General features: G+C 41.0%; 5 protein-coding genes and 1 pseudogene across 6 annotated transcripts; 4 read left to right on the forward strand and 2 right to left on the reverse strand.

Moving 5' to 3' along the window:
- The first annotated feature begins 923 nt into the window (after positions 1-923).
- Positions 924-4,569, forward strand: plaub (plasminogen activator, urokinase b). The gene is made up of 11 exons (XM_076081624.1): positions 924-977; positions 1,060-1,165; positions 1,250-1,354; positions 1,426-1,579; positions 1,977-2,074; positions 2,165-2,206; positions 2,293-2,491; positions 2,588-2,739; positions 3,487-3,627; positions 4,074-4,222; positions 4,375-4,569. The coding sequence occupies exons 1-11, from the start codon at positions 924-926 to the stop codon at positions 4,567-4,569; spliced, it is 1,395 nt and encodes a 464-aa protein (XP_075937739.1).
- A 4,123-nt stretch (positions 4,570-8,692) lies between these two features.
- On the forward strand, positions 8,693-9,767 carry LOC142938301 (uncharacterized). The gene is made up of 2 exons (XM_076081588.1): positions 8,693-8,796; positions 9,338-9,767. Exons 1-2 carry the CDS (start codon positions 8,693-8,695, stop codon positions 9,765-9,767), a joined length of 534 nt encoding a protein of 177 aa, XP_075937703.1.
- A 757-nt stretch (positions 9,768-10,524) lies between these two features.
- Positions 10,525-11,744, forward strand: LOC142938324 (deep sea actinoporin Cjtox II-like). The gene is made up of 2 exons (XM_076081613.1): positions 10,525-10,628; positions 11,294-11,744. The coding sequence occupies exons 1-2, from the start codon at positions 10,525-10,527 to the stop codon at positions 11,742-11,744; spliced, it is 555 nt and encodes a 184-aa protein (XP_075937728.1).
- Positions 11,745-11,856: 112 nt separating this feature from the next.
- On the reverse strand, positions 11,857-15,892 carry LOC142938323 (endonuclease domain-containing 1 protein-like). Of its 2 annotated transcripts, XM_076081610.1 has the most exons (3): positions 15,551-15,892; positions 13,391-13,972; positions 11,857-13,143 (listed from the first exon to the last, which is right to left on the reverse strand). In XM_076081610.1, the coding sequence occupies exons 1-3, from the start codon at positions 15,827-15,829 to the stop codon at positions 13,072-13,074; spliced, it is 933 nt and encodes a 310-aa protein (XP_075937725.1). In that variant the 5' UTR covers positions 15,830-15,892; the 3' UTR covers positions 11,857-13,071. The 2 variants fall into 2 exon arrangements, with proteins under 2 accessions (XP_075937725.1, XP_075937726.1); XM_076081611.1 differs by having other exon boundaries at positions 11,857-13,972.
- A 1,533-nt stretch (positions 15,893-17,425) lies between these two features.
- On the forward strand, positions 17,426-18,968 carry LOC142938322 (UDP-glucuronosyltransferase 2A3 pseudogene; annotated as a pseudogene).
- Positions 18,969-20,082: 1,114 nt separating this feature from the next.
- LOC142938328 (CD209 antigen-like protein C) lies at positions 20,083-24,610 on the reverse strand. Its single transcript, XM_076081617.1, has 6 exons — positions 22,745-24,610; positions 22,389-22,505; positions 21,375-21,874; positions 20,796-20,947; positions 20,582-20,706; positions 20,083-20,413 (listed from the first exon to the last, which is right to left on the reverse strand). The coding sequence occupies exons 3-6, from the start codon at positions 21,652-21,654 to the stop codon at positions 20,245-20,247; spliced, it is 726 nt and encodes a 241-aa protein (XP_075937732.1). The 5' UTR covers positions 21,655-21,874; positions 22,389-22,505; positions 22,745-24,610; the 3' UTR covers positions 20,083-20,244.
- Positions 24,611-24,649: the final 39 nt, after the last annotated feature.

Raw genomic sequence — 24,649 nt, forward strand, 5'->3', positions numbered from 1 at the left:
CTCCTTGTTTTTTTATGGTAGTATAAGATAGTGAAGTTGGTCAAAAGTATAGTTACAACATCACGTTACAGAGACTTTGTGACTTTACGTCAGAGACACACCTGCAGGACCGGAACCATCTCTTCTTCATGTGGTCATGATTGGTACATAATTACTCAACTGGTGTTGTGGTGTCGCTGGTGAGACTCTGAGAGGTGTCACAGAGTGTGGCAACATGCACACGGAACAGTAATGGTTCTTCACTGGTTCTTTTAAAGGCTGTCTGGTTCCACGAAGAACCATTTTATCTATTGGATGGTTCTTCATGTTTGTCATATGGTTCTTTGGATTCTTAATTCATATTTGAGTTACTGGATGGTGGGGGATGGTCTACATCAGCAAAAAATGTTCTTTAAATTCTTCAAAGAACCAGAAATGGCGCCTGAAGTTTCTTAAATGTTTTTGTTTAAAGAAGTGTTTAAGAAAATGGTTCTTTGAAGAAACTGTCTGAAAGGGGCTTTGTGGAACCAGAAATGGTTCTTATATGGCATCACTCTGAAGAACCAGATGGAACCAGATGGAGTCCAACAGTGTTATCAATCCATTATTATTGATCCACATTCCTTTTAATCCAGAATCTTATTAAACTCTCCATAAAAACAGCTGCAGGCTCAGCTTCCCACATTCCGACGCTACTCATGCTCTTCCTGGGAATTACTGTTGTGGATTAAAAGTGTTTACTCATCCAAGTAGCAGCAGATATTTCTTCACACCAAATAACGTGGGCCAGCCTGTCGAAGAGCTCCTCAGCCAATCAGGACTCTCCCTCCTCCCTGCACACTGCACACAAAACAGAGAGGACCCCGAGGAGGTTTCCATACAGCTGTCTGCAGGCACGCTCATGCTGTTTGGACTTCAATCTGTGCAGAAATAACATGATAACGATGAAAGGTTTTGTTTTAATAAGCATCCTGGCAGCTCTGGCAGCCTCTGAGGCCGTAAGGACGTCTTTATCTCACTTGTACTGAAATGTTGCGTTTCATTTTATGAGATTTATGAGATTTATTTTATACTTTTTAGGGCTTATCGAGAGAAAGAAGACAGGCGTTTCCTGGTTTCTCCCACTCCTCTTCGTCTTCTTCATCCTCTTCAGCCTCTTCGTTCTCCTCCTCCGTTGAAAGTTCAGGTGAGAAACTCTACATTCGTCAATGCTCTCTGTTCACATCAACATCAGGCTTTATTGAAGTGTGTCATTTCATTTGTCGTACAGGAGGGATCTGTCTGAACGGAGGCAGCTCTGTCCCGTCCCTGACATCTGGTGAACACATGTTCTGTTTGTGTGTCGGCAGTTTTGAGGGCATTCGCTGTGAGACAGGTAAGAATCTGAGCTCACAAACCAAATTGCATTCACATTATTTTACTGAAAGCTTCCTGCTGTTCCTGCAGTGAACGGGGCTCAGTGCTACGAGGGAGTGGGACTTTACTACAGAGGCACAGAGTCTAAATCAAAGAGTGGACGGACATGTGAGGAGTGGGATTCAGACACCCGGGAGCGGTATATGTCTTCAGATGTCCATTCAGGGAGGCACAACTACTGCAGGTAGGCTGCCATAACTCCATATACACATCGATGCTTATCTGGTTTTACTTTGTACTTTTATCCTCCAGTCACCACCACCAGGCTCCCGTACAGACTTGCAAAAGACCCCACCACCTCTCACGACCAAGACACACAGACTTTATAGTTGTTGAGCCTCTCTTTGTGGACATTGTGTCTCTTTGTGGTAATTTTTGTATGTGGTTGTTTTGTTCCTTTTCATAGTCGTGAGTCACTTTTGACGTGTGTCTCTTTGCAGCTGTTTTGCATAAGTAGAAAAAAGCATATAGATACCAGGAGATATTTAGAGGTGCCAGGTCTCAGATTGTACACTCAACTATAAAGTCCTGTACTGAAGTTCAAGTGCCTCTCAGCTTAATTGATTTGATGTGTTTGTCAGAAATCTTCTCTACAAACGGCGTCCGTGGTGTCACGTGTGGAAAAACCAGCAGCTAATTTGGGAGTATTGTGGTATTCCACGTTGTAGCTTTGAGTCGTGTAAGTACATTCTCTCTCTCCACAGTCTTCCAATTAAATCTGAGCCAAATTACATGTTTCATTGGTGTTAAACACTCTCTAACCTTGTAGTTCCAACTCCGCCTTCGCCTGCACCCACGGAGCCACAGCCAGGTAACTTCCCGCTTTACTCAACTCACTGTTTCACATTTTTAAAACTTTTTTCCCTTCGATTGCTTTGAACTTGGTTTCCCCCCCAGCTGCAGAGTCGACATGTGGCCAGCGCTCCAGGAGAAAGCAGATGAAGATCGTGGGAGGAACAGTTGCCACTGTGGAATCCCACCCGTGGGTCGCTGCCATATTCTGGCGCAGCAAATCCAAGGACAAGGTTCTCCGCTGTGGGGGGAGTCTGATCTCGGCCTGCTGGGTTCTCACAGCTGCCCACTGCTTCCCTGAAGGGTAGGAAGTGACATCACGTCCTGTAACCGAGGCAGGTGCTGAGAAATTAAAGTGACAGCACGTTGACTGGACTTTTCCGGTAAATTTGTGTTTCAGCTCCCAGGCCAAACCTCGCCGCTTCTCCGTCATCCTGGGGAAAAATGTCATGAATGAGACGGACCGGGCTGTGGAACAAACGTTCAGGGTAGAAGAAATCATCCTCCATGACGGGTTTGACAACAGTGAAGGGGACTACAACAACGACATCGGTACGACCATGGATGGATTACTCAATACGCCTACCGAGCACAGGGCCAGGGGCCCAAAGTGTCAGGGGCACCCCTGGCCTTCATCTACTAAATGTCACTCAATGAGACATGTATCAACCAGGAAGAGACTCAAAATGACAACAAAGAAACATAAAACAATTACAAAGAGACACAAAGCTACTTCAAAGAGACACGAAACGACTACAAAGAGACACAAAACAACTACAATGACAAAAAAATGACCACAAAGAAACAAAACCCTAAAAGGAGTCGCTAAACGACAAGAAATGGGCAAAACATCAACAAAGAGACAAAAAAAACAACTACAAAGAGAAACAAAAACGATTTAAAAACTAGGGGCTGAAAAAATAACAACAATTAATTACAAAGTGACATAAAACCACAGAGAAATGTTTAACGACAATAAAGAGACAAAAAATAACCACAAAGAGACACGAAACAACTACAAAAAGATGCAAATGGCCACAGACATAGTGACACAAAACCACAGAGAGATGCGTAAATCGTTACGCAAAGAGACGAAAAACAACAACAAAAAGAGGCAAAACAACTATACAACCTGTGTATCTTGCTCCTACAATGGAGGTGGTAGAGTCTTTAGCATGTCTGTGTTCAGAGGCTTGTCGTCTCACAATCCGCCCATGTTAATGAACCCGTCTTTAGGTGACTCAATGTAATATAGTATTGAATAATCAAAGCAGTAATTCCCTGATAAATGTTTTGCAGCTCTGCTGAAGCTGAGGGCCAAACATGGCAAGTGTTCGGAGGAGAGCGACTCGGTGAGGACTGTTTGTCTGCCGCCGCCTCAACAGAAGCTCCAGCCTGGAGTCACCTGTGAGATCGCTGGATACGGGAAAGAGAAACACGGTGAGTCCTGGTTGGGCAACTAAACTACTTAGTTAGGTTTAGGCAACAAAACTACTTAGTTAGGTTTAGGCAACAAAACTACTTAGTTAGGTTTAGGCAACAAAACTACTTAGTTAGGTTTAGGAAAGCATCTTGATTTGGGTTAAAACGTTACTGAAGTACGAAAGCTGCGTAACAAAATAAACCCACCGTGTGTGACCTTTTGTGGTCTTTATAATTCCGGGTTAATGACGACGTGGATAACATGTGAACTGATTTCGTTGGAGATCAACAAATTACAGTGCCATCATTTTTTGTAGGTATATGAGTGGAGCACGAGTAGAAACCAGCACCTTAAAACCTGAACAGCACTGAAGTGAATGTAATTTGATGCTGCTTGTAATCATGTGTATTTTACGAGCCATAATGACTTGTACACTATTCTAACAGCATTTACTTCTCTGCAGGTTTGTGGTACAAGTCTAAGTTCCTCAGAGAGGCTCAGGTGAACCTCATCTCCGACGACGTGTGTCGACACCAGGACTATTATGCAAACTTGATCAGTGATAACATGTTTTGTGCCGGTCGTCCCGACTGGAGCCAGGACGCCTGCGAGGTATTCTCGACAAGTCCAAACTCGATTTGAGCTCCAGGGATCAAGTTTGCTGATTTCCTTTAATGCTGCTTGTGTCTCTCTCTCTCTCGCTCTCTCTCTCTCTCTCTCTCTCTCTTCTCTCTCTCTCTCTCTCTCTCTCTCTCCTCCATCAGGGAGACTCAGGAGGGCCTCTTGTGTGCGAGGTCGGCAGCAGGCTCTTCTTGTTCGGGGTCATCAGCTGGGGCGACGGCTGCGCGAAGGAGAATCGACCCGGCGTTTACACCACAGTGACCAACTACAACGGATGGATAGCGGAGAAGACGGGGCTGTCGTCCATCACTGCCGGCTCCATGTTTCCTCAGAAGTGAAGGACGTAAACTTTTACTGAGCTGCTGGCTTCCTATTTCCTTGGAGGCCTTAAAGGATAAAACTGCAGTATTTTATATTTTTCTGAAACGTCCCGTAAAAAGACCAAAACCAACCATGAATTAATTCTAACAAGTAACGTGTGGGAATCTAAAGTCTGATATATTCTACTCCTCTGTGCAATAGACCCCTTTTCTGTAAGTAAACATAATGTCATATTTTTGTGGGCGGAGCCTAGGTGGAGGCAGAATAATTCTCTAAACGCGTTAGCTAACGCTGGCTAGCAGGTGTTGTTGGCTTGGTTTGACCACAGACTGTATATAAGAAGTGGACGTAAAACGTGTGAACAAATGATCTGACTGGACAACATGTATTTGAGTGGTCAGCAGTCATGTAAAATGATTTGTAGTTATAACACTGTCATGGTCCTTTAACATATTTTCTAAGCTTTGTATTTATACAGAAGTGTCATTTCAATACATAAGATATAGCTTTGGGTAACTATTTCTATCTTGTATATTGCAATGATATATTCTTTAAAGATATATGATTTAATTTTATATATTCTTTGGATACATTTTTGTACATTTTCTTTGCAAAACTTTATGCAGAGAAATTTAGATTTTACACTTTGATACAGTAATCACCACAATATTCACCCAAAAAACGTTAAGAATTGTCGTGAAATATATATAAAAACCTACTTCTAATTTTCACTGTCTAGTAAAATCATATTGTTTTCTGTCATGTTCTAACCACGGGCTCATGTTGTTTTAAGAACTACTGTATGTGGTTTATATTGCATAAGTTTGTACTTATATTTTGTATATGTTGTTTTACACCAAAGGCCACATTGGAAATAACTGTTTAACACTTGCATGAAGAGTACAATTGTACAAATATCTGACCTGAAATAAATAAAAAACTGTAAATATTAATCAAGATGCTATTCTGAAAACTGAATTGTTGCTTTTACGATGCTGTAAAAACAAACAAATACAAAGGCCAACAGACTGTGGCTGATGGTTTTAATGGAAAACATTTCTGTTCTATGCTGCACATTCATTTCTTAGTCTTTTCACTTTACATTTACTCAAGTATTGTATTAAAGTTACTGTGAGGAACTTCTAACTGGTTGTGAAACCGTCTCGGTTTAATTCTGAAGCCTCTTTATGACCTACGACAAAACATCAGCTCAGAGCAGAAGTATTCAGATACTTAAGTGAAGGTGGAAATACTGTCATGACCTTTTGTTTAGTCTGTTTCCTGTTTTATTTTGAAGTTCTTTGTTGTTTAGTGTTTTAGTTGCTGCCGTATGTTCGTTTCTTTCATATTTTTTTATGTTTTTGTGCTGCACCAGAATTGCCTTGTGGGAAAAAATAAAGCTTGATTTAAAATTGGATTTAATATTGAATATGAAGCGTTACATATGTTGTGTTCTACTTGGTAGATTACAGGCATTGAACTGCATCACAGTATATGAGCATTTCATGTGCTTGTTTTCTTTTGGAAAAAGTAACTCAATTTATTTAAAAAAATCTAGTGGAGTAGAAGTTTAAAGAAGCAGAATTTGTATGTCAAAGTACAGTACTTGAGTAAAAGTATATTTCCACCACTGATTAGTACATCAAAACAAGATTTCTAAAAGGCTTCAAGGTTTAAAAGAAAATGTCACGTTGCTTTTGGAAAATAACTTTCCTTCTGTGTTGAAAGAAGTTGAGATGAAAACTAAAGAGTGTTTATTTAGTCCAAGTCTTTTATTTGTGCTTTTGTGTTGTGGAATCCAAATTTTCCGTTTGAATTCTCCACATATATTGAGCCTTGTGGGCCTTTAGAGTTTAAATAATCCCTCTACGATCTGCTTCAATGTGTCAGGTTACTATGATCTACTGTAATTTATTGATAAATACCTTTTAGAGACAATGAGTTGAGTTCAAAGCGGTGTCAGCTGCATTTTAATTATGTCCCATTGTGTCTACGAAGAATAAAAAGACTAAGTCATGCAGGACGCTCCATGTTTCCATTTGACCGCAAGGTGGCGCTGTTGTAGTAGAAGTTAAACACAGGTGACCCAGAGAGGTTGATTATCCTGCAGGATGTCACGAGGGTGTTGATTAAAATGTATTTTTCTAACATGTTCCGTCTGTTTGTCCCAAAGTTAAAGCAGAAGAATAAAGATGTGCAGAGTTCAAAGGCCACCAGCACACATTGATTTACATATTTAATAAAGTAATGCTCGAACGGCAAATAAGTTGCATGTGTTCATTATTTAAACATTTGCAAACATTGTTTTCTGTTGTAAAATGCACTTTTATGGTTGTGATTGATTAGATAGTGTTGCTTTTGTTTAGATGTGCAGACGTGAGAAAAAAACAATAACACGGAACAGAAATGTCAGAATGAATTAGGGAGCGGTGATGACATTTCCTGTTGGACGAGTTGCTGTTGCAATGGAGAAAAATGTACTGAGGCTCTGAGCGGAGACATTAAGATCGTATCATCAGCATTTAAAACTCACGTTTTGTTTGTTTTTAAATCATGCATGCTGTGATGCTATGCTTTTAAACACTCCCATCGTCCCATCACTCCCATCGTCCAACGACTGAGAATAAAGCTGCGTTCCAAATCGCACACTTTTTACTTTTAGCACATACTTTGTAATGAACTAAATCTCTTTTTCTGGCTGATTAATTGGTATTTTTATTTTTTTGGTACTCACATCCTTCACTTATAAATCAAAGTAGTGATACAACAAAAGTACTCCATTACTTGTGACTTAAATACTGAACTTAAAATCCTATTTCAGTAAAGGTATTACCAGCTAAATGTATTTCAATGATGATTCTGCAGAATGTGTGTTGAATGAGTGTTAGTGCCGAGGTTTGAATTAGTACTGTATGTAGCGCTTTCCTGTTGTAGGTAGTTTAGTCCAGTGGTTCCCAACATAGGGGTCGGGCTCCTCCAAAGAGCCACAACATTTCTGCCTATTTGTGGTTGTTTTCCATCTCTCTGCGCTCATTTTGCATCTCTGACTTTGCAAATCGATGAGGTATTTTTGCGTGTATTTGTGGTCCTTTTCTGTCTCTTTGTGGTATTTTTTGCTTCTTTGTGCCCCCCCCCCCCCCCCCGACCTCTTTGTGCCCAGTGTTAATTGATCCATCTGAATCTGTCCCTCAGACTGTTTGCTGTTCGATGGACTTGCTCAGGTTCCATCCATCACTTCCATCCAGCTCATGCTGGAACAGGTTCCTCGAACATAAAGCACAAAGAAAAATCAGACATCTGTTGTTTCAGGCTTCTGCTCATTTATCAACCTTTGGCACTTTAAATGTTGTAAAACAACACAACATGTAAGAAATCTATCAGAAGCCAAAATATATCGCCAACTGCCAGAATGTGGTCTTTTCATGTGAACCAGTTCAGTCGTCTAAAATGAGTCATCAGATGTATCGACCGTTTGACGGGCGTGGCTGCTACTTTTAAAATCTTTCCAGACTTTCAGGTATTTCACCCGTTGGCCGCTGAGGGCTCACCTGTCGTACACCTGTGTGAGGAGTCCCACCTTGTGCCAAAGTGACACACACCACCTAACTGATTCACTGAAAGCTTTAAACACACACACATGTGTGACTGAAACTGCATGTGAGCACAGACACACCTTCTGTGTGGGGTGTGTCTGTACCTGGGGGAGGAGGGGGCGGGACTTCAGACTTGTCTCCAAACCGAACCCCGACCTGTTTTCAGAGGACGCTCTGCCATCCTGTGTGTGTGTCACATAAAGTCAAGTAAGTGCATTTACTTTCAGATAAATAGGCAATATTCACCAGAGATGGAATTATTTTAGAAAAACAAACATGTGGTGGTAATATTAGTAGATACAACGTCTTTTAAAACGTCTTCGTAGAGATGCAGTTAAATAGTGTGCTGATGTGTGTTTGTTGTCCTGGATGCATCGTACTTTATTATTGTGTCATGTTCAGGATGATTGTTTGAGTGTCAGCACATCAGGTCAAGACAATTCTATTTACTGAAGAAGCTTCAGGGAAATCCATTTGTACAGAATCATGCCTTTCCGTTACTTGTCTCCACAGCTCTTGTCTTCGTGCCCGTCGTTGAGCCGCCACCATGCCTGAGCATGCAGAAGCCCACTCCCACACCATCCCCACCAACCGCAACTGCACCATAGAGATCACCAACGTCAGCTCCACCTTCTGCCTCGTCAACCCAAAGTAAGAATCGCTGTTGGATGATTGATGATTAACTGATTTTCTTGTTGTGTACGAACCAATAAAGAAAACTGACAAATGATTAAATACCTGAAATGTATTTAATCCTTTTATGCATGACTACTAGTGGTGGAAAGTACATTTATTCATACTTATACTTTTTTTTCTCAAGGTTTTATTCAGATTTTATTTAAAAAGTCAATGATTTCATAAAATAAAACACATTTTTAGAAATTAAAGAGTGATTTCCAACATTTTTTGGCTGATCATGTTTCAGATGTTAAGTGTCACTTCTAAACTTCTCAGATGGTTTCCTTGATTAAAATCTCATTAAATGGAGGGGCCCCACCCCATGTTGGGAACCACTGCACTACACCGTAGCCTTTTGTTTCTTTTTCTGCAGAAACCAGTACTTTGTTGAAGCACATTTGTTATTCTGTATTTTACTAAAGAAGGATATTACTTGTGATGGAGTATTTGTACATTGTGGTATTAGAACTTGAGCCTTAGAATCTGAATACTTCTACCCTCTTCTTCCCTGCAGGGTGCACATGGAAAGCGGCTTCGCCTATAATCCTCCACAGCCGACCCTGCGTCCCCAGCTGACCGAGGTGTGCTCCTTCACCAAGGACGACAACACGGCTTCAGGCGCCGTGGGGGTCATGACCTACGAGCTGTTCAACATGCAGGACCGCCACTGCAACGAGGTGATCGCCGTCATGTTCTCGGTGCCCTTCGACTACACTTTCTACAAAAACTGGCTCGGCGTGGGCATATTTGAGCACACGCGGGCCTGCGATGGGAAGCTGTTCGACCACATGTACAATGGGAAGGATTTCACCAACTTTGTGCGCCACGAGGCCGACGGCTCAGGGGTGTCGTACGGGGGGAGGTCTGTGGATGTGAGGGCGTGCATGTCCGACGAGGGCCAGGCCATCGTCAAACTGGAGGTGTACGACAAGATGGGCAGATGAGTCACATCGGGGCAGTTCCTTCAAACCTGCATGTAATATGTGTGTCATTCATGTCATGTCATGTATGGGCGCTTTAAATGAATAAAAAAACAATGGAATGGATTTCTGGTCTTTGATGTTTCTTTTTGTCTTTAAATTTGAATCATCACACATGGTCACAAACTCTGCAGCAGGAAAAAAACATGAATGGTGCTTCACTTTGAGTGAAATGTAAAATAACCACAGTCAGACTGCAGACGGTAGAAACCACAGAGATTAAAGGTGTGGTGCAGAAGGAGAAACTGAACAAACCGGCCTGTATCTTTGCAAAAATTAGATCATTATGAAAACAAAAACAAGAAATACCGCAGTAACGTATCTGTCGGCTGCACCCTTCATTCCTCAGGAGACAAAACAATCATTACTCTGAGCCACAGGTGAAGGTGTGTGCGCTCTGTGGGTGGTGACAGTTTTTTGGGTGAGGTTTTTGGGTGTCACACGTTCCCCAGCAAAGAACGATCCAAAGAGTGAATCCTGTGTTTCATATCTGGAATCGCCCGAGTGAGCAGCACACCTGTGACCCGCTGACAGGTAAGCAGTTTATTTTTTCTCTCCTCTGCTTAGGTTTATGTTAAAATATTCTTTTAAGTTTAGCCTTTAACAGCGTGCATTTGTTTGTTTGTATTCTACACATCAGTGTGTGTGTGTGTGTGTGTGTGTGTGTTAAACTGCTCGCTGTATTTCTAATGCTCTGTCGCAGCTTTTTACCAGCAACAATATGAGTGAATCAGCGGAGGCTTTGGCTGCTAACCAGAAAAGCAGAAGAAATGTCACCATTGAGATCACCAACCTCACCAATGGCTACTGCCTCATCGACCCCAAGTAAGTCCAACACGTAGAACACAATACTGCTAAAAAACGGCGGATGTTCATGTACACTGTAAAATGTAATAAGTTGACTTTACCTCAAAAAAAAGTCAGGAAAACGATTGCCTAAAAATTTGTTAAGTCAAGTAGCTCATTCATTTTAAGTTGGTAAAGTTGAAATTCTTTAGGCAACTCATGTCATTGCAGTAAACTTTAGTATAGTTAACTCAAAATTAATAATTAGGTTAACTATATGTCAATGTGTCAATTTAACTTAAAATAGTTAATTATGTTGACTATAAATAGTGAATTCAGACAACTTAAAGATCTAAGTAATATAAGAAAAAGTACAATGTAATATTATCATAGGAAAGCATACTTATATATATATATTTAATATTCTAGTTGTAGTTTGGTAGATTTAGTGTCTTCTAATAGTTTATTGTGTATTTTATAGATTTATAGCTCTAGTGTTGTATATGTACAACACTAGAGTATGTATATATTTACTGCTGCCATGTATAACCTGCTGCTGTAGCACAATCATTTTCCATCCATCCATCTATTTCCTTTGAGGAAATTGAGGTTAAAGTACAGCTTGAATAAAACTACAGCGTTTTCTACCCATTCCTTACCTTACATTTTATTTTATTTCTTTCTTGGCGTTAAAAAAACAAAAGGGTTTACCTGGATAGCGGCAACTGCCACAGCCCCCCCCAACCCACCGTGCGCCCTTTGAAAACCGAGGTGTGCAACTTCAGCAAGACCAGCGGCAGTGCCACGGGCGCGGTGGGCGTCCTGACCTACGACATGTTTGAGAGGAAAAGCAACAGCGCCAAAGAGAAAATAGCCATAATGTTCTCCGTGCCCTATGACAACAACGTGTACCAGAACTGGTTGGCCCTGGGGATCTTCAACCAGGACAAAGAGTGCAACGAGAAGCTGTACAAGGAGATGTATGAAAATAAAGAGCAAAGCGGCTTCGTGAGGGAGGAGGCCAAAGGCAGTGGTCTCACGTTTGAGGGCCCTCACTTTGACCTCAAGGCGACCATGTCCCCGATGGGCAGGGCCATGCTGAAGGTGGAGGTGTGGGACAAGCTCTTCACTCCAAAGATGCAACAACACCACTAAACCAGTGATTCATTTTGACTAAATAATCCGGGTTGACACACAGTGTTTGATATGTTTAGCCCTCTGTACGTCTGTGCTACTGCACCATTCATGCAATAAATCCAGTGTGATATGAGGAAAACGTGTGTCTTAGTGATCATTACAGAAACAAAAATAAAAAGGTCTAGTGAGTCCAACTGGTGGAAGGAGTTCATGTTTGTCTGAATGAGTCATCTCTTAAAGCACAAATATCATCCCTATTTATTTTATACATCATCAGAAAGCAGCAATTAATGAAGATGAATTCTGTTTTAAATATAAAACAAAAGATCGAAGACATTATTTAGTAAATAATAATATAAATGAGGAATTGATTTCCAAGATAATGAGGTCTGGTGTTACTTTGAATTACCAACAAATGAAACTTTGCGGTAAAATCCGTCAGTCAGCAGAAGCTGCCACTCATCTGCATGTGTTGCACAAGGTCACCACCTAGTGGTCACAAAGAACATGTACAACTTCAAACCTGCAGTGGAGGCGTTGCAACCTGTATGTACTCAACATATCAAACCATAGTGTCGACGAGCATCATCACTTATGTGGAGGAACATGAAACATGTGTTTTACGGCAACCGAAGGTAAAAAAAAAGCTCTGGTTTCAAACGCTTGAAACAGAAGTTTGAGATTTTGGGAAGTACGCATATTCACTGTCTTGAGAGTTAGATGAGAAGATTGATACCCGTCATGAATGCAGAAAATATGAAGCTACAGCCAGCAGCTGGTTAGCTTAGCTTAGCATAAAGACTGGAAACAGAGGAAAACAGCTAGCATGGCTCTGTTCAAAGGTATCAAAATCTGCTTGCTGCACCTCTAATATCTAAATTAATATGTTGTAGTAAACCAAAGTGTAAAAACAACAAGTAAAGGTTTTTTTATGCTAAGCTAAGCTATCCGCCTCCTGGCTCCAACCTTATACTTAACTGACCGATATGAGAGTGGTATCAATCTTCTTGTCTAAATCAAATTTATTGATTGTTTTTGTTTGCTTGCATTCATTGTTTCTCATCATTTGTTTCTTGTGTAATCTGTGTGGATATAAAGTGTGATATATGTATATACATATACAGTATGTGTGTGTATCTTGCCTTCCCTAACTTTTAGCAAGAAAATGAATAAGAGTAGTTCCCAACATGTAATAACTATTACTTTAAAACCTGCAATATTTACATTAATGTGACAAGGACCTATAGCGGGTCGAAGCAGCATAAAAGCTACCAATGTTTGTATCCCCAAAACAAACACCAGGGGTAAACAACAACAACAGCAAAATAATCACCTCATGTCTTGATCATGTCTGTCCTTTAACTCTCATTAGGTGATTCTTTCGCTTTCTTTTCCCACCGGAGTTCTGCTTTTCTTCCTAAATGTATTTTAGGAAAACAAACATTTTGAAGTCCTTTAGGTTCCTTTTACAGTCAAACACAATCATATATATATATATATAAATTTGCTCTTTTGTAACACATTGGATGGCACTGTATATATATTTATCCTAATGATATTAGCATTAATATTCTAAGATGTAACTATTGTAAGAATATAATCAGTGTGTGTTTGTGTCTGCAGGATCAGTCTGATGCAGAACACTGCTCGTAGAAAACACTGACCGCAGCACCGAACCTGTCCCTCAGATACTTCTCCAGTGTTTCCAGTGGCATTTGTCTCACATCAAAACCTCTGAACTGTTTCTTAGCCGTCTGGCTGACGGGAACAATCTCCTCGGTGCTGTTGCGGTCGTTGCGGCCGATGGCGGCGTACGTCGGGAAAGCATCCCTCAGTTCTTCCGGAAGACTGTTGTTGTAGTTCGGGCAGCAGTAGGCGGACCAGAGATACTCGGGCACGGCCACGCGATGGTTCCTGAGCCAGTGCTCGTCGCTCTGGTAAGGGATGACGCCGGTCACCACGTGGGCCTCTCCGAGACAGTAGGCCGCCAAGGTTGTGTTGACGGTCTGCTCCAGGGCCTCCCAGGGCCCGTCGTTGGAGCCGGCCTTCTGAGGAACCACGTTGGTGAGGGTGAAGGTGGCCGAGCGGTCCTCGTGGCTCTGGTGGTGGAGGCTGGGGTTCAAGTGGCCGCGAGAATAGGTGGAGTTGATGTAGTCCAGCTCCACCGCCTGGCTGTCCACCACGTTCTGGTCCAGAGGGCCCGGAGGGAAGGGGATCATGTTGCCATCGGCTCCTGGGTAGGCTAACTGTTCATGGAGGAGGGGGGGGGGAGTGATTTAAAAGTGATGAATGACAACGTGGACAAAATGCTGCTTTCAGGTAAATAACTACTTAGTAAGGTTTAGCTAAAGATCATCAAATACTTTGGTATTGGTTAAAAACACCAAATTGGTTTAAAAAAACCAGAAGTGGTGTAACTACATTACGCAAGTTACGTGACACTGACTTCTCTTTTCACATAGTGAAACGTTTATCATTTTCAACATCTTAGCATAGCCTGTTAGCATGCTAACATGTGCTATTTAGCGCTAAACACCAAATACAGCTGAGGCTGATGGGATTTTCATTGGTTTTTGCAGCTATTATTTGCCTGTTATTGGGTTTGATCCTCTTGGGACCAAGAATGGAATGAATGTACTGATTAATCCCGTTAGCAATGCTAAAAAATACTTAAGTCAAGAGTTCTAATCCTGCAGCATAAGTAGCCATCACAAGAAGTGAAATGTTATTTTATTTTTTCACATTTATTTATTAATTTAACTGAATTTAACCTTTTCTGTATGTTTTATCCCCATTTATTATTGTTTAAAGATATAATCTTGAGGTTTTCATTTAAATATCTTATTTTAATTGAATTCATTTCTTTCTTGTTTGTTCAACAACAGTCAACGTTGACTTTCAAAAGAACCAGAATCTAACCCACTATTTATAATTTGTGTGTAGCTGTAGAACAAGGTGATTAACATCTTCACAAGTAGATGATTATAAATAATGGATGTATTGTTTGGACATCTAAATACCTTTGATCGTGTACTAGGTTTGCTTCCACAGCATTCCAATCTAATAACATGAACCAGAGAGTTTAGAGAGCACGAACACACAAAGGAGACAGTTCTGCTTTACTCCGGCTCATTTCCTCATTTTCTTGTTCTTCACTGTAAAGTGTAAACACCCGTAGAGTTCTTTTCACTCTGAGAAATATTATATAACTGATGCAAAACTGGAACATCAGTATGTACAAAACATTGTCTTGTTTCAGTGCAATATTGAGTTAAAGCAGTTACATTTAAAAACACATGTGAATAAGTAATTTACTAAATGAGTGTGACTAGTGCATCAATTTAAACCCCAGACTTGTAAACCTACTTATATATTGTGAACAGCTCACCTCTGACCTTCTTTATTACTTTATGGGATGCTAACAATTATTGCGAACACTATTCATAAAGTTTTTTTTATCAAGAATATACATTTTTAAAAACACAAAAACTTTAAATGGTATAAATTTTAAATAAAAAAACTGAAAAGCAGTCCTGGCTAAGACGACAGCATAAAAGTTTCACACATAGAAGAACAATTCAGAGACTTAAAAACAAAACAGATAAGAACAAAACAGACATTTCACATAAAAGAGACTTAAAACAAAGTAACAAATTAATTAGTGTTCAGTAACAGGACAAGAATATCAGTGATCAAACAGTTCTTAATCCTGTTTTTAAATTATTACATCCTCATAAAACAATACAAATGTTTAAAGCGTCTCTGTGGCTCACAACAAAGTCATTTCAAATCTGTGAATCAACACCACGTTTTAATTTGCTCACCTGAGGCTCAAACTTCCAGCATGAGGTGGGTCTCTTTCCTGCTGGTGCAGAGTACAAATATGCCGAGAACCACGGAGAGCGGCGCAGCCGACTGTACAGCGTGGCGAAGCGGTACTGGTTGTAATACCGTTGGCAGATCGGGGTCCCCGCCAGACCTTTAGGAGGCCACGACTTATAAAAGACCTGCAGGCACGGAGCGAAATCCCCAACGTCGGCTGCACACATGATGCACCAGCCGGCAGTGAAGACCAGGACGAGCGCAGCGCTGAGATCAGACATCTTGATGAAGGACCGTTGGTGGTGAGATCCAGAAGTCAAATGCCCAAAGATGTGTCATGCCACTCTGAGGGAAAAGCAGCGAGAGTTGTTTTCCTTTTCATCGACACGTGACCTTTTGGTGAAAGCAGAAGTCCATTTTCACCATTAGTTTCAGTCAAATCCCTTGAATCTGCTTGTTTTGACTGTTGTACTTCAGTAAATTTCACTTCTTCCTCTTACACACAAAGAGTGGAGTTCAGAAGCAATAAAACACTATAATCAATCACACTTTACTTTACAAACCACTCAGCAGCTAAAGTAAAGTGTGCCATTGTTGAGCGCTAAATGTGTATTAATAGTCCCCAACAAATGCACTATTTCCTCTTGTTTGTGTACCGTTTGATGAGAACTGCAGTGACCAGGTGTTTTAGGCTATTCCCATACAGAATAGGGAAGTCGGAGAGTATCGACAGACGGACAAACACATTGTTGGTTTCAGTCACTTCGTGGAGTTTGTTGACGATAACGAAAATACAATTTGTTTCTTGTGTTTTTGGTGAGCCAAAGATGTGTGATGCTCCCAAGGAACCAGAAATACCCAACATTTGATTGAATGTATTAGAGGGAAAAAAACAGATAGAAAGAACTCACGGTTCTTTCTATCACAGAATATTTTTCTTGTTAGCGGAATTACTTTTTTTTCTTCAGGAGGAGCTCATTGTGAAGCTCACAGCAGGCCAACAAATAAAACATCTGTTTTGGGAAGAGTGTCTGCAGCACACGGAGAATGAGGGTGGGCTCTGTGGGAAAGCTGTTCTCCTCTCCTCCCCTTCAAAACGTACACATACATACTGTAGTCCATTTGTTGGACCACCCTCCCCCAACACCCTCTCCTCCTTATGTAACACAATAATCGGGGGTTTGGACTTTGGATTCTTTTCCATGCAGACGCTGGGCTTCACTTGACCAGAGCAGCTGAAAGTACATTTCCACACTGCTTCTGAGATTGAAAGGTAGGTTTCAACACTTTTTACACAATGCATTCACAACTCAGTTAAATGCCTTCAAAGCATTACTGAAAAATAGAGACTCTGTTTTGCTGCCACTAACCTCTGCAGGACTCAAAGTGTGCGGCTGATCTGCAGGCAAGAGTGCACAGTGTTAGATTCCTCTTTGACTTTCTGAACTACAGGAAACTCGACACTTGTTTTTTTTGCATGCTATGAATGGAGACTCCGCTAAGTGTTTTCAGCGTGTTAGCAAGTCCTGGCTGAATGCAGATAATGAGATTAGAGCGCGTAACAGCAGGCTCAAGTTAGCACAGGCATTCCTCTGGACTTTGATCGGTTAAATCAACATTCCAGGTTTTCCTTTTTAGGGCATTCACTGTTGGCGTCCATATAGTCATTTCCTTCTGGTTTTTATGTGTAAACCCTAGCAACTGGTTTGGTATTTGCAGATACATTTCCATCTTGTTTTAGTTTGTTTTCTTCTGGCAATAAGCACGAGTTTTAAAGTACTTGTACTTGTTTGTTCTCTCCCTCAAGGTTGTTCGATGGGGAGCATCCCAGGTGTTTCTTTTCTGCTTCTGGTGGTGAGTGTGTCCCTCCTGACAAGCTCCAGTGTGCAGGGCGGAAAGATTCTGGTGTTCCCAGTGGATGGAAGCCACTGGGTCAACATGAACTTGCTAATCCAGAGCCTCCACTCCAGGGGCCACGAGGTCACCGTGGTCCGCACAGCCACCAGCTGGTACGTCAAGGAAAATGCTCCACATTACCACTCCCTCACCATCACCTTACCGGCAGCCATCAGCATAGAGCAGGAGGACTTCTTTGTGACCTTCCTGGTTAAGATGCTGGCGATTCACAAAGAGGGGGCGACACTTAGCGGCTTTGTGAAGTTCTACTGGGAAATGCTCGGTACGCTGTCGAACATTCACCGACAGGCCAGCTTGTTGGGGGTAGAAATGTTTGAGAACAAGACTCTGATGCAGAGTATTCGTGACACTCAGTTTGACGTGGTTCTTCTGGACCCGGGGTTGCCGGTTGGAGTTCTGGTGGCTCATGAACTTAAGCTGCCGACTGTTTTTAACGTGAGATGGATCACCAGTGGAGAGGGACATTTTGTGGTGGCTCCATCTCCAACATCCTATGTTCCAACGTCAGGATACGCCGCGTCGGATAAGATGACCTTTGGGCAACGGGTCAAGAACACATTCCACTATTTTCTCAACACATGCATTGACAAGTTTATAGTATGCCCTCATTATGATAGACTGGTAGAGAGGTACTTTGGTCCAGATATGAAGTTCTATCACCTTCTACAAGCAGCAGACATCTGGCTCATGAGGGTGGATTTTGTCTTTGAATTCCCCAGACCCACCATGCCAAACATCGCCTACATTGGTGGTTTCCAGTCAAAGCCTTCTAAGCCTTTATCATCAGAGCTGGAGGAGTTTGTTGAAAGTTCAGGAGAGCATGGATTCATCCTGATGTCTCTTGGCACACTGGTGAACGGCCTACCTGTAGAAATCACTTCTGAAATCGCTGCTGCTTTTGCCCAACTTCCTCAAAAGGTCATATGGAGGCATGCCATTGAGCCCCCCAACAATTTGGGCAACAACACCCTACTGGTAAAATGGATGCCCCAGAACGACCTCTTAGGTCACCCAAAGATTAAAGCCTTTGTGGCTCATGGTGGTACCAACGGGATCTACGAATCCATGTACCACGGGGTGCCGATAATAGGCATACCCCTTCTGTTTGACCAGTTTGAGAACGTTTTGAGATTGGAGGCACGAGGAGCCGCTAAGGTGGTGGATGTGACCAAACTCACTCGCCAGAGCTTTCTGGAAGCGATACAAGAAATTGTTCACAATCCCTCCTACAGAAATAACATGAAGCGTCTCTCTGCCCTCCATAGGGATAAACCGATGCATCCTCTGGAAACTGCACTTTACTGGATTGAGTTTGTGATGAGGCACAAAGGAGCTTCACATTTACGCACTGAGTCCTATAAGATGCCCTGGTACGCCTATTATTCTGTGGATGTTATATGCTTTTTGGTAGCAGTCTTGTTGATGCTGACAGCTGTTGTAGTGGGATCAATACGATTCCTTTGCATTCGACTGTGCAGGAGGAGAAAAACCAAAAAGGACTAGTTTCTGACTCCTAAGATTAGTTCACATTAAAATGAATTAGTCTTCTTAAACAACAGGGCTGGGGATGTTTTGTACTCCTAGCCGTTGCTCTCGGGATGGCAATATTGGTTGGTTGGTAGGTCTGATGGTCACCCACTTTGGTCCAGACTGAAACTACTCAACAACTATTGACTATTGAATGGGTTGCCATACAATTTTGCCAACAAAATCATGTTCCCAAGAGTAGGTATCCTAATCTGTTTGGTAATCCATCAAAACAGATTTTTGGTTTGAGTGAAATGTCTCAATAACTATTTGATGGATTGGCGTTAAATACGGTACAGATGTTCATGGTGCCCGGAGGATAGTTGCTAATCAATGTGGTGATCCCCTTCTTTTTTTGTCATACAACTAAACTGGACTGTCAATTAGGTTTTCGAGGGGAACGTATTTTCTCACAGTGGCAGATTTAAACCCGCGGTAAACATTATAAATTGAAACAAAGCAAAACAAAACAAAAAAAACGTTACAAAACGACTTGGTTATGTTCAGTAAAACTATCATGGCTTGGCTTAAAATTACTACGAAATTGAAACAAAACAAAACTCAGTAGAAGTACTTGGTTATGTTTAGGCAACAAATCCACTTGGTTCACATGGGACACAAACAGTCTTCTGGGTGAAAGCCTCGTTTTTGACCCATTCTCCACCCCGAGTCTAAAGTGTTGGATCAGAACAATCAAAACATTTGTACTTTTGTACCTTTCACTATTGCATTCATCAAATATAGAAAAGTAGGTGGATTTCTTTCCAGTAGACAACCGTGTTGTAAACTGTATTTTCTGCATTAAATGTTTAGTTATACTATTAGTCGTTTATTAAGTATTTGAAATGTCTGAAATGTCCAAAAATACATAACAGCCTTATTTCATGTTTTATTTGATTTTATACGGATCTGCATTTCAAAACGAATGCTGCAACTTTATGTTGTGTATTATCTTGGTGTTGTCACTTGAAGAAAGAAAACGCAGTCTGTTTTACCTGAAGAAACTTATACTTGAAAATAAAAAAGTAAGAAAAGACTTGACAGATTCTGTATATATTTCCTGCAATAGAGCAAATGGAAAATTGGACTCTGAAGACTAAGTTTTGTTTTATTTGGAAAGAAACATGTACACTATCACCACTCAGATGTCATGTATGTACAGTACACATCAAACATATAGTCCTATAATATCCTCCGTATTAAAAAGTATATTTACAACATGAAATGAGAAATAAAAATGTTCTTGGACGACTTAAACATTCTTTTCACAGATCCATCTATAAGGTATCTCACAGGAACCATCCATCCAGGACTTGAGAGCGTTTTCACTGGCGTCCATGTGTCCACAGTCTTCTCCAAGAGGGTTGTCCAACTTCCAGTTGTCCGGCTCCATCCCCAGTCCTGGTCTGCTCAGCCAGTACCTGCAGGAAAAGAAACATCAAATGTATTATATCGGGAGAAGCCTCTTGAGATGTATCTTGTCGTTTTCACAAAATATATAAAACAACAGAACAGTAAGACACAATGTTATCTAACACAACAACGAATAACCAAACAAATAACAAACCAAAAAATGAACTTTGACTTACTGGACATCTGAAGTGAGCAGGCTGCCGTCCACCCATCTCCATTCACCCTCTTCCTCCGCATCCGTCAGACCGATCCACAGCCTGCTGCTCGTCTGAGGAGCCTGGCTGCTCTCAAAGACAAAGCTCTAAAGAAGAGAATAGATGAGTCGGATCATGAGACGGCTGGAAACAGATTTGTTTAATTGTTGCATGTCCCCCTCTTGTTGTCCTCTACCTGTTCTGGTTCACTGTTGATGATGAGCAGGTCGCCCCCTTGTGTCTGGCACCAGGCTCTGCTGGAGCTCCAGCTGAGCTTGCGAGACGAGAAGAAGTAGCATTTGTTCTCAAATAGTCTCCAGCTGTCGGGACACTTTCTGCAGATCCGTGCTGTGGAGAAAGAAACGATGTCTTTGTATAGTTAACAGTTCTCTCTTAACATCCAGTTTTCTCCTTTTATTTGAGCCTTAATAGCTTTAAGTTCTGATGTATTTATTTTTGTATCTGTGCTGCTTTTCCTTTGATGTTACTTATTTTGTAGAGTAAGTTTGGTGATATTCTAAATCTGTCTTATTGTCAACAAATCCCTTAAAAAGACCGAAACCAACAATGAACGTATTACAAGTAACAAAGCCTGATGTGTTGTCTTCCTCTGTGGCAGAGAGCTACACTGTCCAAAGGATATTAAAAAATAGACATCAACCTCCAGTTCGCTACTAGCTTTATCAGATGAACTTGAACTGGCCAACATGCCTTCACACTGTGAGTTGATTTAATCAAAGCTACCATCAACATGGCTAAACAACTGCACGTGCACCTTTAGTCTTGGGATTAACCACAGGGCAGTAGAGGTCCAGAGAGCGGAAGGCCTCCTTTATTGAATCGATGTCCGCCATCTTTCGGTCCATCTCGTCTCTCCTGCTTTCCTCTCTCTCTGCTGCTTCCTGCCTCTCTGTCGTCAACGTGGAGTTCAGGTTCTGGTTCTGTTCTTGAAGTTCAGGTAATCTCCCACAGTCGTCGCTCAGATCTTTAACTTCTCCTCGAAACCCGTCGTTGATTTCCAGCAGCCGTCGATTCTTTTCCTTCACTTGAACCATCTCGTCCCTCAGCAGGCCGTTCGTCTGAGAGAGCCGTCGTCCCTCTTCCTTTCGCTGAGCGTTTGAGTCCACCAGACGTTGGATAGTCTGAGACGTGTTCAGCTCCCTCACTTTCTGCTTTTCACTTTCGCTGTGGTTATAGTGAGGTAGCTGTCACTGATGTTCTGGTAGTCAAACAGGAGGCTTTTCCATTCTGGCTTGCTGTCTGTCTCATTGTTATCTGAAAGTTTAAACACAGAACGCTTCTAAATGTAAACTCTAGCACAGTAAACTTTGTACGCCTTTAACAAAGAGTTAAAAATACACATGATTAAGCTTCCATTTGAAGAAGACACATTACAGTTGGAGGAATAGTTGAAGGTCTTTTGCTTTCTTTCTGACGGTGAGGTGATCTGCAGGACATGGTTAGCCTAGCTTAGCATAAAGAGTGGAATCAGGGGAAACAGTCTAACATTCTCTAAATTTAAAATAAGCTCCTAACAACACCTCCTGACTTCATATTATTCAACATATTGGAAAATATAATAGATACTGAGAACATCAATACCACTTTCATGTCTCCTTCCAGTCTTTCTGTCGCCTCGAGGTCACCAGAACACCAGTGGAGTCTCACTAAGGAACAGTTTAGCATGCACCTCTTTAACTATGTTTACCGCACGTCCAGAACTCCACAAATTCTTTATCTCACTCACACTTTGAGCTTCCCATCAACAACTTATATAACTTGTACTTACACAAGACAGAGAGAGCTATGCAGGTCAGGAGCAGCAACAAGCAGAGTGTTGAGAGACCGACGGCCGGACAGAAATGCTGACTCGTCACTTTCTTTCTGGTACCGAGGCAATCTGAAGCTTCAACAGACAACAAACACATTCATCATCATCAAAACAAAATGTAAAAATGGTTTATAACACACTATAATATAAGCAGATATAAGGATATTTAAAGAGTTTATTAATGTACAATATCTGTCATTAATTATAACTTCTCCTGTGAAGATATTTTATTGTCTTTCATCATCTGACGATCTTCCTTTTACATGAGTTATAGGTCTTAATAAACAATAAGACAATGAAGTTGTATCACTTACTAGTTTCCTGGTCCTGCTTGGCTGAGGTCACTGAGATTGAGCCGGAGGATTATTAATCCACTGATGTCCGACCATTTCACCTGCACCGTGTCAGAGAGCATTAAATAACAAGGCAAGAGATGATGCATTGTGTTAGTTACATTTGGATCGCAGGTGTGGAGAAAACATAAATGCTGTAGTTGTTGTGACTCCGCCCACACATCCTCAGACAGATTGTGTTTTCTGTGTCTAGACATCAAACAGTCAGAACACAGGAAAGAAATTAAGCTTTTAATGCTTCTTAACACCGCAAAGTGTTGCTGTGGTTTTCCTGTTATGTATCATCAAAGAGTATCACAGTACTTCTAAAGCTACACTGTAAATGTGCACATTCAGATGTAGTTTGGAGGGAAATATTCTGATTTATATTTACACAGAAGTAGAAAGTACTATACTTAAGGACAATTTTGAATGATTTGCACTCTTATTAATCTGCTCCTTCATCCGCTACAACATTAAAATGAAGCTGACATGTTAATGTTGTAATGATTAATGTGATATGAAGCCTAATAATACAGCTGGTGGTGGAATGTTAAGAAGTACATTTACTTAAAAGCTGTTCTTAAAGGGACAGTTCACCCCAAATCAAAATACATATTTTTATATTTTGTTTTGGTGGAGATATCGGCTTCCTTCTCTCCAATATAATGGGACTGAATGGCACCAAAACAAAAGCCCCAAAAAATGTCTGCAATGTCTTTTACCAGAAATCATGATCACGGTAACTCAAGATAATCCACAGAGCTTTTTAGTGAACAGTGTCATGTAGGAACTGTCCCTTTAATATAATACTTATACTTGAGTATTTCCATTACATGCCACTTTATATCCGCTCCATGAAAGAGGGAAATATTGTACTTTGTTCTCCACTACATTTATAAAACAGTTATACTAGTTTCTTTACATATTTTACATTATTACAGTAAGTACATGTTCTATCTTATAAAATATGATGCACTATTTTAGTCTGACTTTTGATACTTTACGTGCATTTTGATGATAATAACTCTTCTTCTTGAGTAAAATCATCAAACAGGGCTTTGTTTAGTAATGGAGTATTTTTACAGTGTGGTATTGCTAATCTCAGTACTTCTAACTCAACATAACACTCTGAAAGTCTTGTACTTTTAGTGTATTTTTGCATGCAGTATTTATACTTGTAACCAATATGTTTACTTTGTCATATTGCTGCTATACTTTATAAAAACAGCCCAAATACTTACAGAACTAATTGCTGCTGATATTGTGGCGTCTCACCTCAGTTCGTGTCCCAGTCTGTCCCGTCCTGGTTCAGTCACTGACACTGAGCCTCTGACTCATTTATAGTCGTCTCACCTGCTGCTGCTTCACATCCAAGAGGTGGAGATTCTCTCATCATGAACCAGTTCTGTTTGATGTCAGCTTATCTCTCACTGAACAATAGTTACTGAGGGCACTGTCACTGTTGGGCTTTTTAAACCACAAACTGGTTCTTTATGATGAAATGAATCGGTTATTTGTGGTGTTCTTGAGAAGTTAAAGACTCCTGACTTTAAATAAAAAATACATATTTGGTTTAAAATCAGCAGTAATTTGCTTTTACCTCATTTGAACCAGTGGGTGTCACTGTGTCCTTTCTGGCCAAAAGTATCTCAACATACTTTAATGTACTTTTGGTACACATGGTTTAAGTCTTTGTTCCAATGAAATGGAATCTTAATGTTAGACGCAAAACGGCTGCAAGAAAGACACAAAGTGACTCCCGTCAATGATGAAAAGGGACAAAATAACCACAAAGAGACACTGAACAACGACAACAAAGGTTAAACATCTGTAAAGTCGGTGTGTCGTGTTCCTGTGGTGGTCTGTGTCCATGGGCCCATTGTC

This window comes from Anarhichas minor, unplaced genomic scaffold (assembly GCF_050575085.1).
Source record: "Anarhichas minor isolate MPS153535 unplaced genomic scaffold, ASM5057508v1 ptg000082l, whole genome shotgun sequence".
Classification (NCBI taxonomy): Eukaryota; Metazoa; Chordata; class Actinopteri; order Perciformes; family Anarhichadidae; genus Anarhichas; species Anarhichas minor.

Excerpts from the sequence above, each read along its gene's own strand:
- plaub (XM_076081624.1), top strand. The coding sequence starts at position 924 with ATGAAAGGTTTTGTTTTAATAAGCATCCTGGCAGCTCTGGCAGCCTCT. Across the intron at positions 1,355-1,425 it reads GGGCATTCGCTGTGAGACAG|TGAACGGGGCTCAGTGCTAC; the intron begins GTAAGAATCTGA and ends CTGTTCCTGCAG. Across the intron at positions 1,580-1,976 it reads GGGAGGCACAACTACTGCAG|AAATCTTCTCTACAAACGGC; the intron begins GTAGGCTGCCAT and ends TGTGTTTGTCAG.
- LOC142938301 (XM_076081588.1), top strand. The coding sequence starts at position 8,693 with ATGCCTGAGCATGCAGAAGCCCACTCCCACACCATCCCCACCAACCGC. Across the intron at positions 8,797-9,337 it reads TTCTGCCTCGTCAACCCAAA|GGTGCACATGGAAAGCGGCT; the intron begins GTAAGAATCGCT and ends TCTTCCCTGCAG.
- LOC142938324 (XM_076081613.1), top strand. The coding sequence starts at position 10,525 with ATGAGTGAATCAGCGGAGGCTTTGGCTGCTAACCAGAAAAGCAGAAGA. Across the intron at positions 10,629-11,293 it reads TACTGCCTCATCGACCCCAA|GGTTTACCTGGATAGCGGCA; the intron begins GTAAGTCCAACA and ends AAAAAACAAAAG.
- LOC142938323 (XM_076081610.1), bottom strand. The coding sequence starts at position 15,829 with ATGTCTGATCTCAGCGCTGCGCTCGTCCTGGTCTTCACTGCCGGCTGG. Across the intron at positions 13,973-15,550 it reads GCTGGAAGTTTGAGCCTCAG|TTAGCCTACCCAGGAGCCGA; the intron begins GTGAGCAAATTA and ends CTCCATGAACAG. Across the intron at positions 13,144-13,390 it reads GGGACAGGTTCGGTGCTGCG|GAAGAAAAGCAGAACTCCGG; the intron begins GTCAGTGTTTTC and ends AAATACATTTAG.
- LOC142938328 (XM_076081617.1), bottom strand. The coding sequence starts at position 21,654 with ATGGTTCAAGTGAAGGAAAAGAATCGACGGCTGCTGGAAATCAACGAC. Across the intron at positions 20,948-21,374 it reads GGTTAATCCCAAGACTAAAG|CACGGATCTGCAGAAAGTGT; the intron begins GTGCACGTGCAG and ends CTTTCTCCACAG. Across the intron at positions 20,707-20,795 it reads TCAACAGTGAACCAGAACAG|AGCTTTGTCTTTGAGAGCAG; the intron begins GTAGAGGACAAC and ends TCTCTTCTTTAG.